Raw genomic sequence first — 14318 nt, 5'->3', positions numbered from 1 at the left:
GTTCAACGTGCGGTTGTGGCATTTTTAGACTGGTATATAGTGATCTGTGGTGGCATTGTAGCTGTCTAATCGTAATCGCCCTTTCCAAAATCCAAATATTTACCTTTACATAAAAACAAAATATTTTTGCCTGATTCCGTCTCTTATTGTATACCTAATTTAGTAGTATTAGGAAAGATATTTTTCGCTTCTATTAATTTCTACAACTAATTGTTTTCAGACCAATTGTTAGGCGGTATTCATCTTAGTGCTTTAATTAGTATCTTCCAGTATCTTCATTCGTAACGTAGCCTGTGCCTTTGGTTCTTTAGACTACTTATTGCTTTTATTATTAAACTAAAAAGAACAGAATGGCAGCTGTAATCCCTGCAGTCACGAGGTTATCAAGCAGAATTATACGAATTCTTGGATGCAATCCAGGACCTATGACTCTACAGGGTACTAATACATATTTAATAGGAACTGGGAAAAAGTACGTAGAATTTAGTTGTTCTGTGTTGTATTAAACTTTTATTTTAGGTATTTAATATGCATATTCCACAGAATTTGTAAAATAACAGTATAACAGTTCATTATCAAATATCAAGCCATTGTCTCAGGGTCTCCTCTCAGGATGAGAAGGGTTAGGTCAAAGTCCACCCCGCTAGCTGAGTATTGATTGGCAGACTTAACATACCTTTAAGAATGTTCTGGAAAACTCTCAGGCAAAACAAGTTTCCTCACAGTGTTTTCTTTCACCATTATTTATAGGAAGTGATATTTGAATGCTTAAAATGCACATAACCCCGAAAAGTCAGAAGTGTGTGCCCAGGATGGAACCCCTGATCTCCCGAATAGAAGACCAATGTCTTGACCACTATGCTATCATTATCATTATTTTCTTTTCATTCCAATGTAATCTCACCAGGTGGTAAGTGATAATACAGTGTAAGATGGAAGCGGGCTTGGAGGGGGTGTGGAAGTTTCATTAAACCTGTACCCCTGATTGTTGTCACTAAAAGTTATTAGTATATTTCTTCTCACTAAGTTATCAAATTATTTATAACTACAGCTACAATACATCAATTTGATAAACTCAACTAATATCTTTATCTGATATTTTCAGCCGCATTTTGCTTGATACAGGTGACAAAGACATAAAAGATTACCAGGAACATCTGTCCAATGTGGTTGCATCTGAGAAGGTTAACATTGAACACATTGTGGTGACACACTGGCATCACGATCACATTGGCGGAGTGGAGAACTTATATGGATCTATTGCAAGTTTGTAAAACTGAACATTTGCTTAAAGACAGGTAAAACCTAAAACATAATGGTTTCCAGGGTAAAAATAACACTTATATTGCAAGTTGGTAAAATATCTGACCCCTTTTCTAAACTAAACAACATCATTTCATAAGAAATTAGAAAAAGATAGAAAAGAAGATAGCATCCTTATTATGATTTGATATTTCTAGAAAGCCCGAAGGTGTGGAAGCACAGACGGGACCCAATCGACATGCCTGACAGTCAGCTGCCCAACACAATCCCACTCAACTGGCTCTCCGACGGACAAGAGATCACAGTTGAGGGAGCCACAATCAAAATACACCATACACCAGGTCATTATAACAGAATTATAGGTTTTTCACCTTATTCGCTAAATTTTTACTTTTTATTTTTATTATTAAATTTAGTATTTAGTACCTACTAGCTAATGCCCGCGACTTCGTCCATTCGGACCTCACAAATTACAAACCCTATTTTACCCCCTTAGGGGTAGAATTTTCAAAAATCCTTTCTTCTCAGATGTCTGTGTCATAATAGCTATCCTCAAGCCAAATATCAGCTTGATACGTCCAGTAGTTTGAGCTGTGCGTTGATAGATCAGTCAATACTTGGATGTGACAAATGCAGAACAATTTTCAGAAGTATCAGTACAGAACCACTTGGTCAAATGATCCGAGAATTATACCTACGGCGCCGCGCCTGTTCGACGGCTCCCGCATAAATCTTTTCTCATAAGAAAGAGAGTGAGATTAGAGTTTATGAGATAGAAAGAGAGATGTTTATTAAATTTTAGATTGCAGTATTGTGCAAGCTGAATTGCACTTTATTTCGCCGTGACAAGAGTCGCTATTTATTTGGACGTCTTTAGGGAATGTTTCTTCTATACCTGAAAGGTACTATTAAATATTCTTTGGTATAATGACTCTTTTATTTACCCCCAGGTCACACCACAGATCATGTAGTACTAACCTTACTTGAAGAGAATATACTCTTCAGTGGTGACTGTATACTGGGGGAGGGGACGGCAGTGTTTGAGGATCTCTACACGTATATGAAGAGTTTGCAGAGGATACTAGATTTGAAGCCCACCGTTATTTATCCTGGACATGGAAATGTTGTTGAAGTAAGGAACTTCTCATCATTCTATTTCTTGTCACCTCATTTCTCTAAAGTTGGTAATTGAACAGGAGACCAATTTAGAGATCCAAATTTAGCCATTTCATTTCCTGCATACTGTTGGCCTTGCTTCATGGCTATTATCACTAACATTTGATAATAATCATTAAACATTACAGTTGAAATAGTTCCTACTGTTAAACAAGTCATAATAATATGCGGAAGGAGCTAGGAATTACTAGGAATTGCATTACTATCCCAAAAAATTCCTACTATAATTTTTTTATTAAATCTCGAACCAATAAAGTAAATCCTTAAATAAATAAATAAAATATAAATGGTAAAGGAATCCTATAAGGGTTTATTTTTTCTCTGGAGAAACGAAACTGAACTATTGAAAACCATTGACTACTAACCGATTGTTGGTGCTAAACTAAATTGATGAGTAAATCAATATGCTAAATGAACTGTCATGCTTTTCACAAAGATACTTGCAGAATTTTTTTGACTTGTAAATAATATGTATTTGTTTCATTTATTTATGGTCTAAATTAGCACTACTGTGGCATTGCGGCAGAGTCAATACGTCTTTTCTAAAATAATTTCCAAGTAAACTGAACTTTAAATCCTCTGTGTAAGGTACAAAACTAGCCTGTCAAAATATCTCCTTCTGCCTGACCTTATTCCACGCTACGTGGGGTCCCGGTTGGTACAACATGTCTTCTTTTTCCACTCATTTCTGTAATCCACCTATACATTATCCACTCCTTTTACACCAATCCATCCACCTTTTCTTTGGTCTTCCTCTCCTTTTTTTTCCTTCCATAAGCATAAAATATGGCAGTCTCAAAGCAGCTATTCTGTTTGGCGGCCTTTTTCTGCAGTTGTAATATTTGAACTTTACTTCTAGCCGAACAGGATTTCTGCACTTTGAAGCACTTCAAATCATAATTAATGAATCTTTTTTTGCAGGATCCGATACAAAAGATAGAATATTACATAGAGCACAGAAACCAGCGTGAGAAGCAAATTCTTGAGACACTGGAAAAGAATTCAGACAAACAACTTAACGAGATGGATCTAGTCAAAATTATCTACACGGAGACTCCTGAGCACCTGTGGCCGGCCGCCGCCTACAATGTCAATCATCATCTCACGAAATTGACCAAAGAGAATAAGGTCAAATGTGTGACCGTTGATGGAGAGAGCAGATGGCAGTTTGTTGGCGCTAGGAGTAACTTATAAAATGAAGAATTTTATGACTAGTCCTAAGAAAAACCATTTAAATCATTGCGTGATGCATTAAGTGACGTTTGACAGTGGCTTGAGTATAGTCCCTACACTGTGCAAAAATGGACCACTTACCAAGTCACGGATAAACGTTGGGTATAAAATTAAGCAGGTCTTAATATAAAATTGACCAAAACTGATTCAGAAACAGATTTCTCTTTTTCGAATTAATTAAAAGTTTATAAATCACACTAATATTATAAAGGCGAAAGTTTGTATGTGTGTGTGTGTGTGTGTGTGTATGTTTGTTACTCCTTCACGCAAAAACTACTGGACGGATTGGGCTGAAATTTAGAATGGAGATAGATTATACCCTGGATTAGCACATAGGCTACTTTTTATCCCGGAAAATCAAAGAGTTCCCACGGGAATTTAAAAAATCTACATCCACGCGAACGAAGTTGCGGGCATCAGCTAGTCTAAATATGTAATATGTAAGGGGAAAAGTGACTGATCTATCAATACGCAGCTCAAACTACTTAATGGATTGGTTTGAAATTAGGCATGCAGAGCTATTATTACGTAGACGTCCGATGAGAAAGGATTTTTGAAAATTCAATTCCTAAGGGGGCAAAATAGGGGTTCATTTGTGTAGTCCACATGGACGAAGGGATACAGGGAACGCGTTGAAGAGGTGATGCGTAAGGTGGACGGTTACAGATATGATATTATATTAGATGGTATTATTATGGAAAATTAAAGGTTTTATATTCTGTTAAATAAAATGATGTTTAATTTATACCTATTTATTATATATACCTTTGTTCTTTGCCTTTTGTTCCTATTTCCTTATCACCTTATTAATTCGGATCAAATGTTAGTTTTACTAGGAAGTAGGTAAAGTTCAATGCAATGAATATACTTCTCTCTAGGTCCAATGTTTCTGTCTGTCTGTTCGTTACCAATAGCTACCTAACTGCGTTCGCACATCGTTTGTGATTTTGTTGAAACTTATGGTTACCACTGTGAAAGGGTATGATGCTATCAACGTATCGTGCGCGAGTCGAATTGTAACACTTGCCGCGACGAGGATGCGACTAGCTATTGACTATTTTCTCGCTCAAGAAACGTAGGTATATGTATGATTCCGTGTCATAATACCGTAGCTGACTGCACACTGCCGGCGAGAACTCTCTCTCTCCACTAGAGCTATCAAGAAAAACTCGCTCAGCAAAGCTTTATTGGTGGTCAAAACACTTGCACAGTTTGCGCAGGGATTAATGTATGGTGTGCGATTACTCGCCCGTCGCACTCGCACACTCGCTCATAGCCCAGCGACAAAACTATCCCTATTAAGTACACATTCGCTTCTCGTTTCCCACCAACTCTCTAGTTTTTTAGCTCAACCCATTTCTCACAAATCGTCAGCGGTCAGCCAACTGCCTAAGCTAGTTAGAAATAAAACTAAACAGTTTCCTTACAACACAAAACATTTATTTTTTACATTGAGACATAACAAATAATAAAATTGTTTATTATTTTTATAATCTTATACAAAATTGTATTTTTACCTAAATTATAATCTACCTACTTAAAGTTAGAGCTGTACCATACCCGTCACAAAAGTTGAAATTACAGATACACTGGTAGTAACGTACCTACTGTATCACATGCCGATCTGTACTATAAAAAATGATAATTAGCGATATTTGCACAAGAGTCACGATTTGTCATCGCCATAAACAGCCCGTCGATTCCGAAGAAGTTGTATCAATCATCATTACAATCTCAATCATCATTGACTGAATTTATGTTCATTCTGCAACAATGCATTTCACCCCAATAGTGAGAAACGACACAGGCGATAGCGATCGTCACGCCTGTCAATCTTTACGGTAGAATGACAGCTATGCATAGCCGATCGCAATCGATTCTGATTGACTGATATTCTCGCTTTTGGCTAAAATGCGTTGTTGCAATAAAATTAGTCATCTACAACAATTGAGATTGTAGCAATGATTGATGCACTTTTCCGTAATCGACCACGGGTCAGGAACAACCTCAACAATATTATAACAATCTCAATTGGGGTAATTGCCTGAATTTAAGGGGATTTTAGCTGCAACAATGCATTTTAGCAAATAACGGAAGACAGATTGGCTGACATGCCATGAAGTGTTTGCGTGTGTCAGTCAGTCAGTGATTTTATAGCTGTCAATACTGAACCGCAGTAGGGCCCCTAGAGCAACAAGAATGCCATAAATTCAGCCAATCATAACAATTTGAGATTGTAACAATGGTTGATGCAGATTATCCAGAATCGACTTGCTGCTATAATAATAATAATCAGTGCCAACATAAAATTTTGCATGACAGATCGCGATTTTACACAAAAGTAGCATTATGTCAAAAAAGTTACAGCATGAATCTTACTAAAGTGCGGTCTAAAACGAATTAGGTATCGCGGCGTACCCGCATAATCGATGTAACCGCCAACTTTGTCAACATTCGTGACGCGTATTTATCAACTGTTTACAATTTACAGTTTGTGAAATACTGTGGCATTGGATAATGCCGTTACGAGGATTTGATTTCGTATTCAATCAAGAGCCGATTTTTCGATCGTCAAATAAATTTTTAGCTGAGGAATAAGTTTCATGTTTGATTGTTTTCGTTTATGTTTGCCAAGCGGCTTCCTTATGGCTAAAATTAATAAAATCAATCCTATCAGTAATCTGTGGATGGATTACTCAGCAACGTTGTTGTTTAACCCAAATATAAGTCTTGAGAAAATATAAGGTCGCTAAGTACCTAACTTATCGAGAGATTACGGATAGATTGATTGTGGGATACTATTTGATCCTCTAAAATAATGATCCATCTTTGGATGAGCACTTTTTAAAAATCAATGATCTTTTTTTTTATGACGTGATCGGCCATTTGCCGAGTCAAAATCTTAGGTTAGGTAAGATTTGTGGCCAAGCACTTAGGTACTATTGGGTTAGGTACTAATTAATATACCTAAAAGTATATAAAAAAAAAAATTCAAAGAAAGAAGTTCAATCATTGAAAAGAATGATCAATCATTTGAAAGGATGACTGTTTCGCAAAAATAAAAAGATCGTTTAAATACATGCCATGGACTATATTATTATTAATTTTGGCCGTTAGGTTGCCTGACGATTGAAAAATCAGCTATACGGTCTAACTATACTGGTATACGCTTTCAACTGGCGTAGAGGTATGCGTCATGTAACCTGCCGAAATAATGCAATAGCGTATGCGTCTACGCATAGTGCCTATTAATTTAGTTTTTTTAAAATTTAAGTGGAAGGAAAAGTTTTTCTGGATTAAAAGTAGCCTATACCCGTTTCCAGGATACAAGCTATCTTATTACGAACTTTCGTCAAAAACGGTTAAACAAATGGGCCGTGAAACGCTAGCAGATAGATACACTATACAGACATACAGTCCGAGAAGGCTTTGGCACTTGAGTGAGAGCGCTGTTGTAGCTTTATGTCGACACAGCGAACTGTCAACAAGTACATTTCTTTAGATGGCGGCTTTAGTTCCGATTTTGGCCACGCGCCAAAAGAGAATTGTCGGACTGTATATACTTTCGTATTTTTTAATATAACTATGGATGAAAGTTGCGTGTGCTTTAAAAACAAGGGAGAGGCTGCAAGAGAATGCGTGCGGTATTGCGTGCATGCACTATTGCCAGTGAACATGAGGCATACGTCTGGGCACATGCGTCTAATACAAGTTGAAAACGCACCAGTATAGTAAGTAACCTATAAATAATCGATAAATTAATACATTACATACATACAACATAAGATGACGATGGATTTATAAAAAAAATCTTCCAATTTTTTTTTCTTAAAAAATGTGTCTTTTTCATCTATTCATATACCGAAAAATGCGAAATTCTCACCGAAATCGGGAAAATTTATCCATTTTGGTAAAAAACGCTTTTGAAAAGCGAAAATCAGAATGAACATCCAGAAATTCTGTGTAGATTCAAAATATTGAATTTACGAGTTTCGTATTTCTTTATATTTATAATCATAAAATTAGAAGTTTAAAGAATAAGTATCTATTGAGTATTGTACAGTAATTTTATACACCAGAATAAAATAAATAAATAAAGGCAAATGATAACAAAGGCACTTTTGACCAAACAAGTAATGATGTCATATGATTTATAATTCTGTCTTGTTTCACGGTAACAACTAAACTATCTTACATAATGGCATGTTCACATTATGCCAGTAATATTCCAGTCTAGTGAACTGTTCCAGTTATGTATCAGTCCAGTGAACTATTCCAGTGATGTTCTAGTTGCAGAGTACCTAATGAATAAAGTTAGGTGTTGAATCCAACCCCAGAAGTAGTCTTCAATCCAGCGCATTGGAATCATAAAGACCGATAATCCAGTGTCACAAAATTATTAGAGTTATTGTTACATAATATGTTGTGCAACTTATATGTCTGCGAGTGTTATGAGTTAATGCTACATAAATTGGGCTATTCCCGTAATTTTAAGCACAGGGAACTTTTATAAGTTTTGTGCCCAAATATGCACGAAACAATTTATACAAAATCGTCAAAATAAACGAATTCACTTTTGAGCCAGGAAAGAGAGTCATTTCAATCACGTTATTTAATGAGACTGTAAACGGCACATTTTGATTCATAGTTGTACTTTTAATATGAAACTGCGACTAAATAGCGACTCAAAACTGATAAAATTACGGCAGTTTAGCCTAGTGGCCTAGTCTTTAAACGATGCCATTTATTTCTATTTTCAGTCCAGCGTTGAGAACTTGCTGGATTTAGTCACTGGATTAATGTCAACCGGCCTTACTATTTCAAAACGGATTAAATGTTTTGCATTATAATTGAAAAAATAGACCGTACTTTTATTAGCTGCGTAATTGAAGGGAACTTACAGTATCCAGTGACTGGAACAATGTGAACCGGCCATATTGATTGAAATGGATTTTTTCATAAGATGAAGAACCATTTCTCCATTTTATTGTATAAATAATTAATTAGTATAAATAATTAGCTATGCCCTATCTGCGCCCGCGTTTGGCGGGCGGCGGCATTCGGTCCGTGTCGTCCATGAATCTGTGCTTGTCGATGTAGTCCAGAAGGAACTCCTGAGTCACCGGGTTCTTTATACTCTCGAAGACCGCTGAAAACAAACATATATTACAACTTATATGCAGTAATCTAAACATATATCTATCTATCTATATAAAAGGAAAAGCTGACAGACTGATTGGCGGATCTATCAATGCACAGCTCAAACTACTGGACGGATCGGGCTTTTGGCATGCCAAAAGTTTGGTTATGACATGACGTAGACATTCGCGAAGGAATATTGAAAATTCAACCCATAAGGGTGTAAAATAGGTTTTTGAAAATCCGAATTGTTTTCCGGAATATAAATAGGCTTCAGGATGCAAGCTATCTTGGTACCAAATTTTGTCCAAATTGGTTATATGGATGGGTTGCTGTTAGTATTTAGGTATTATATACACCACCTCCCACTGACCATCTGTTCGTTTTCTCCTTTGTGTTAAGGTTGTCTGGAAGAGATAGCTATTTAGCAATAAGACCGCCTATTTGTACCTACATTTTAAGTTTTCTTTTTTGTAACCGGTCATTTGGGTTTTGTGGTGCAATAAAGTATATTATACATACACACATACATATAATAACAACAGACAGACTTTTGAAAATTCTGAAAAAAAAACGACGTACATTTGGCAGTATTGTAGCTGTTGGGGAAGCTCTTGTCGGTGCGCTCGCGCATGAACACCCACTCGTTGTTCTCGAACTTGCACTCCACGATCTTGTTGTTGAGCTCCCGCACGGCTTTGGTGACGCGCATCGTGGCGAAGAACGTGTCACCACCCACGTACAAACAACCGATCTTCTTTGGCAACATACTAGAGACAAATGGAAATAATTATAAAAACCGGCCAAGTGTGAGTCGGACTCGCACGCGAAGGGTTTCGTACCATCGTGCAACATATACCTAACACTTTTATGTAGAACACTGCAAGATGATAACGATCTATGCTGATTGATCTACGTGATTTAATAAATTAAATTTCTCGTGAAAATTTTAATATTTTTTTTTCGGATTTTTTCCTTTACTGGTGCTATAACTTATAAGACTTACCTATCTGCCAAATTGCATGATTCTAGGTCAACCGGAAGTACCCCATCTTTACAGATACGACGGACAGGCGGACAAACAGACAACAAAATGAGCCATAAGGGTTCATTTTTTCCTATTGAAGTTCGGAATCCTAACAAATAAATTACCTCTGATATGTGGTTTGTGTGGACCCATATTTTAAATTTTAATATAGAATTGTTTAATATACAAATTGTAAAAAAAATGTCACTCAACGATTTTATTGATTGTGGAATTTTGTAATAAAAAATTATACTTATTCCCTCCCACAAACGACTTTTGGACTTTCTTGAGGCGAAGCTTATTACGGACGATCCTAAGTGTAAGAAACGTCTGGCAAAAACAGATCTTACCCCGGTCTGTTGTCGATAGTGATCTTCAGCTTAAAGTCTACACTGTTCATGTTGCTCGGCTTCCACTTCAGTACGTCTGCACAAGGTCCGGGCACGTACGGCTGAAATTAATCATTTATATCGTAAAAAGACAGATGGCGGAGAACGCGTGTGATGGCGCATACTCGAGACGGGCTATGTCCAGCAGTGGACTCCAACAGGCTGATTTAAAAAAAATAGTGAGTGTAACCTTTATTAATTTATGACACTAACTACTCTGTCCTACTAATATGTTTGGCGACCATTTTCGGTAAGTGAGTCCATCCGAAAACTTTAAGTCACTCTCAAGCAATCTCTCAAGTTGCGCCTAAAGAAGTTCTATTTCGGAAATATTGACCTCCTTTGCTATCCTGGCTCCTGCCTTGACGGTGGGCAGGATAGCAAAGGAGGTTTGCCTGCACTACCTCTTTGGAAGGCTGGAAGATGAGTCCGTCGGGCTCGTGGTGCAGCGTGCGCGCGAACTTGTCGTCCAGCAGCTGCCCCGCCATGGTGACGTCCCAGAATCCCTTCAGGATCACGCCGAACGGCTCGCGTTCCTTCGCTATCCTGCCCTCCGTTATTGCCCTGTGCCTGCAATGTGGTAATACCTACTATATATAATAGCTGATAACCTAGGAGTATTTTTTCACATCGTTATGTAATACTGTATTCTTAACATCTCCATAACCATTCTGAAATCGAATATGGCTGTGGTAATTTTTTAAATTGCTATGCGTGTACGTCCACGCACATATAAAAAAATATGTCGGCCATTTTGATTTGAAAATGGACGCCATTTTTACAATCAGCCCGTAAATGGCCATCTTGGATTTCAAAATGGACATCATTTTCGTAAATAGCATCCTGAAAAGTTTCGCAAGACAACCAATAATCCATATCTATTTCTGCAAAAAAAAACGACGGTTTTAAAAAGACATCAGTTTCGTAATCGCATGCCGAAATACCTCGGAAATGAGATTCATATTTTCTCAAAAAATGTCATTTTTATAATCAACACCACAAGCAAACGACACTGTTTTAAAATTACCCTCATTATAATAACATATGAATTTGGTCACCCTGAGATGTTTGGTTGAGGACCTGTTCAAATAACTGATGCACTAATAAAAGGAAGTATTTTTCTGCCGACCGTCAGTCCCAACATCCACCTTGCCCCTGTCAAGTAACAGGATTTCTCTGCCAAGACTTATTCCTTGGAAGATTGTATGACTTATCTCTTTAGGCTGTGGTATGGCTCACCTAGGCTTAATAATCTCGTTTTCTATGCAGTGCAGCCGGACGGGGTGGAAGGGCTCTTTGCCCACGTTGATGTTGTCAAAGCGGATGATGTCGTAGCATAGATAGCGCGGCTTCTCCACGCCGTCCACTTTGTCTATTACTAGCTCCTGGAAACAAAACTTTCTTCAAGGACAAAATTTAGAAGCTTCCTAGTTTATCGGAAAAATAAAGATCTTGTATAATATCATGTTCACTTAGTCCTGTCCAATTATTCATGTCTATCATATTTATTTCGTCCTGTCTACCATATCAAATTAGTCTTGTCTATCATATTTATTTAGTCCTGTCTATCATATCCAATTAGTCATGTCTATCATATCCACTTAGTCTTGTCTATTATGTCCATTTAACCTTGTATATTATGGTCAATTATTAGTCCTGTTTATCATATCCATTTAGTCCTGTCTATCCGTTTAACTTAGTACTGTCTATCATATTCACTTAGTCCTGTCTATTAGTTCACTTAGTCCTGTCTATAATATTCACTTAGTCCTGTCTATCATGTTCATTTAGTCCTGTCTATCATGTTCACTTAGACCTGTCTACCATGTATACCTCGTCATGTTATCAAGTACACTTTCTCGCTGGCGCTCAGCATCAACAATTTGTTGTGTATTATGAGTCATGTAGTACTTACACCGTCAAGCAAAGTGTTCTTCAAATGCCTGTCGTCCTTATTGTGTAGAAACTGCAGGTTGTGCACCTTGAACACGCAGTTGTCCCTGTCTATCATGTACACCTCGTCTTTGCCGTCGATTAACATCATGTATCTGAAAATCAATTTATCATGAATCGGAAAGTTATTGTTTCATTTAAATACGAAAAATCATATACGGAAACCTACGTATCACGATTCATGAGTTCAAAAATCATTATAATATGTATCATGTGATCGAAAATCAATAATATTGAAAATAATTAGTAATCTTGCAAATCACTGCAGTTAGTAGTAGATTCACAATTAATAACACTATTAAAAGAGTCAATGCTTCACTTTATTTTTTTATAAATAGCTAGCAAATGAGCAGGCAGGTCACCTAATGTTAAGTGACTACTGCCGCGCATAAACATTTGCAGCACCAAAGGGGCCACCAATCCATTACAGACTTTTCAAGAATTTGTTGATCTACTACTATTACTGTCTACAGGTATATTAGATAACTTATTTTATCTAATAGGTAAAACATTTTAAGGTGACATACCTGACGCCGTCGGCCTTCCAAGACACTCTATAAGGCTTGTCGTGCAGGTACGATATATTCTGCATGTCCATGGAAACGGGCTGGGCTCCAGGGAACTCCTTGCCGGTCCACTTGCAGAACTCCTTAGCTTTCTTCTGGACCTCTGTAGCTTTGGGCTCCACTTCAAAGAGTGACACCCCACTCACACCAGCCATGAACTCCTTGTTCTTTATACGGCGTTTCTTTCTGCTATGACCACTGTGTGAAATAAAATTAAGGCTTTATACCCTACTAGCCGATGCCTGCGACTGCGCTCGCGTGGATTTAGGTTTTTCGAAATCCCGTGGGAACTCTTTGATTTTCCGGGATAAAAAGTAGCCTATGTGCTAATCCAGGATATTATCTACCTCCATTCCAAATTTCACCCAAATCCGTCCAGTAGTTTTTGCGTGAAGGAGTAACAAACATACACACACACACACACACACACACACACACACACACGTCATACAAACTTTCTCCTTTATAATATTAGTGTGATTCGCGGAATGAAGTTCGTATAGTGCTCTCTCTGTTCAGTAATCCCATACAAATGATAGATTCAAAAATTTCAGTTGGCGTTAACCATTTTGAAGCACCAACCAATCACAAAGATGTTTTCAAATTCAATTCGAAAATGTTTTCAAAAACATTCGAAATTCAATTAGAAAACATAGTTTCGTTTGCGATTGATGGCGACCTCTTTGACGCAGTTGTGTGCACTGTGGTATTATAAATGGGAGATGCTGGGTTAGATTCCCGGTGGAGGTAATCTGCGAATTTATTTTTTCTAAATTGTCTCTGGTCTGGTTTAGCAGGAGGCTTGTACCATAGCTAGTTACCACGCTGCCGGCAAAGCTGTGCCGCCAAGCGATTTAGTGTTCCAGTACAACGCTGGGCAGAAAGATAAGACGTTAATATAAAAGATAAGACATTAAGGGTTTAATAAAAACTGCTATATCCCTTTCAAGTTAGTCCACTTCCATTTTGGACTGCATCATCACCAGGTAAGATGTACCATTTTCATCTCATTTCATGATCTAAGGTTGTATCATAGAGGTACTCTGATCATAACAAAGAAAGTTTCTAACTATAGCATGTCACTTACTTGGAACTTTGTACAGGCACACTCTGTGAATAACTCGGTGCATCATCGTCATCATAGTCAACTTCTTCTTCTTCTGAAAATATAAGAAATGATTCTATGATAAGAATTTTTTGATATCTTAAAATTTAATTCAGCAATTGTTTCATCTCAAACTCAACCCTCCAAAATCTATTCAACCTGTTCCCCTGATAGTTATTATATATTTTTTTGTAAATTGATGTTGAATTCAACACTCGGTATATTTTACTTTTATCACAGCAGTCAAAGTCAATATCAAATGTTTTGTAGTATTTTAATTAACCTACCATTGCACCAATCTGGCCTCTCAGGTGCAGATATCATATCTTTAACATCGTCATATCGTCTATACAATTCTTCTATGTAGTCCTGCTTATAAATCCCTGGAGCTCTGAAATGAGTTTACTTTAAACTATCTGATCACTAGACTCAAATGCATTGTATTAAAAAATTATGATTCATTCTAT

The 14318-nt window shown here is 37.2% G+C and overlaps 2 protein-coding genes and 1 long non-coding RNA gene across 5 annotated transcripts in view; 2 read left to right on the top strand and 1 right to left on the bottom strand.

Moving 5' to 3' along the window:
• Nucleotides 1–57: 57 nt before the first annotated feature.
• Nucleotides 58–4397, top strand: LOC123867950 (beta-lactamase-like protein 2 homolog). Of its 2 annotated transcripts, none has more exons than XR_006796541.1 (6): nt 58–472; nt 1106–1266; nt 1461–1604; nt 2214–2395; nt 3361–3709; nt 4251–4397. XR_006796541.1 is itself a non-coding variant. In XM_045910286.1 (6 exons), the coding sequence occupies exons 2-6, from the start codon at nt 351–353 to the stop codon at nt 3631–3633; spliced, it is 882 nt and encodes a 293-aa protein (XP_045766242.1). In that variant the 5' UTR covers nt 58–177; nt 330–350; the 3' UTR covers nt 3634–3860. The 2 variants fall into 2 exon arrangements, 1 of the variants encoding a protein (XP_045766242.1); XM_045910286.1 differs by lacking the exon at nt 4251–4397 and having other exon boundaries at nt 58–177; nt 330–472; nt 3361–3860.
• A 2155-nt stretch (nt 4398–6552) lies between these two features.
• LOC123867912 (mRNA-capping enzyme) overlaps nt 6553–14318 on the bottom strand; it is a 10042-nt gene continuing 2276 nt past the window's right edge. The window contains exons 4-12 of one of the 2 annotated variants that reach the window (XM_045910248.1): nt 14139–14242; nt 13834–13906; nt 12708–12944; nt 12143–12275; nt 11467–11612; nt 10632–10797; nt 10189–10289; nt 9394–9581; nt 6553–8821 (exon numbers count right to left, since the gene is read on the bottom strand). In XM_045910248.1, the coding sequence (XP_045766204.1) occupies nt 8700–8821; nt 9394–9581; nt 10189–10289; nt 10632–10797; nt 11467–11612; nt 12143–12275; nt 12708–12944; nt 13834–13906; nt 14139–14242 (1270 nt within the window). In that variant the 3' untranslated portion in view covers nt 6553–8699. The remainder of the gene's footprint in view (nt 8822–9393; nt 9582–10188; nt 10290–10631; nt 10798–11466; nt 11613–12142; nt 12276–12707; nt 12945–13833; nt 13907–14138; nt 14243–14318) is intronic. The other variant, XM_045910249.1, reaches the window with a different exon arrangement.
• Nucleotides 13208–14318, top strand: part of LOC123867962 — a 27266-nt gene continuing 26155 nt past the window's right edge. The window contains exon 1 of the long non-coding RNA XR_006796543.1: nt 13208–13220. This is a non-coding gene — a long non-coding RNA (uncharacterized LOC123867962). The remainder of the gene's footprint in view (nt 13221–14318) is intronic.

This window comes from Maniola jurtina, chromosome 1, assembly GCF_905333055.1.
Source record: "Maniola jurtina chromosome 1, ilManJurt1.1, whole genome shotgun sequence".
NCBI classification, from domain to species: domain Eukaryota; kingdom Metazoa; phylum Arthropoda; class Insecta; order Lepidoptera; family Nymphalidae; genus Maniola; species Maniola jurtina.
The sequence above is the reverse complement of the archived record's forward strand: the minus strand, read 5'-3'. Positions and strand labels throughout refer to the sequence as shown.

Excerpts from the sequence above, each read along its gene's own strand:
- LOC123867950 (XM_045910286.1), top strand. The coding sequence starts at position 351 with ATGGCAGCTGTAATCCCTGCAGTCACGAGGTTATCAAGCAGAATTATA. Across the intron at positions 473-1,105 it reads TTAATAGGAACTGGGAAAAA|CCGCATTTTGCTTGATACAG; the intron begins GTACGTAGAATT and ends TGATATTTTCAG. Across the intron at positions 1,605-2,213 it reads CAAAATACACCATACACCAG|GTCACACCACAGATCATGTA; the intron begins GTCATTATAACA and ends ATTTACCCCCAG.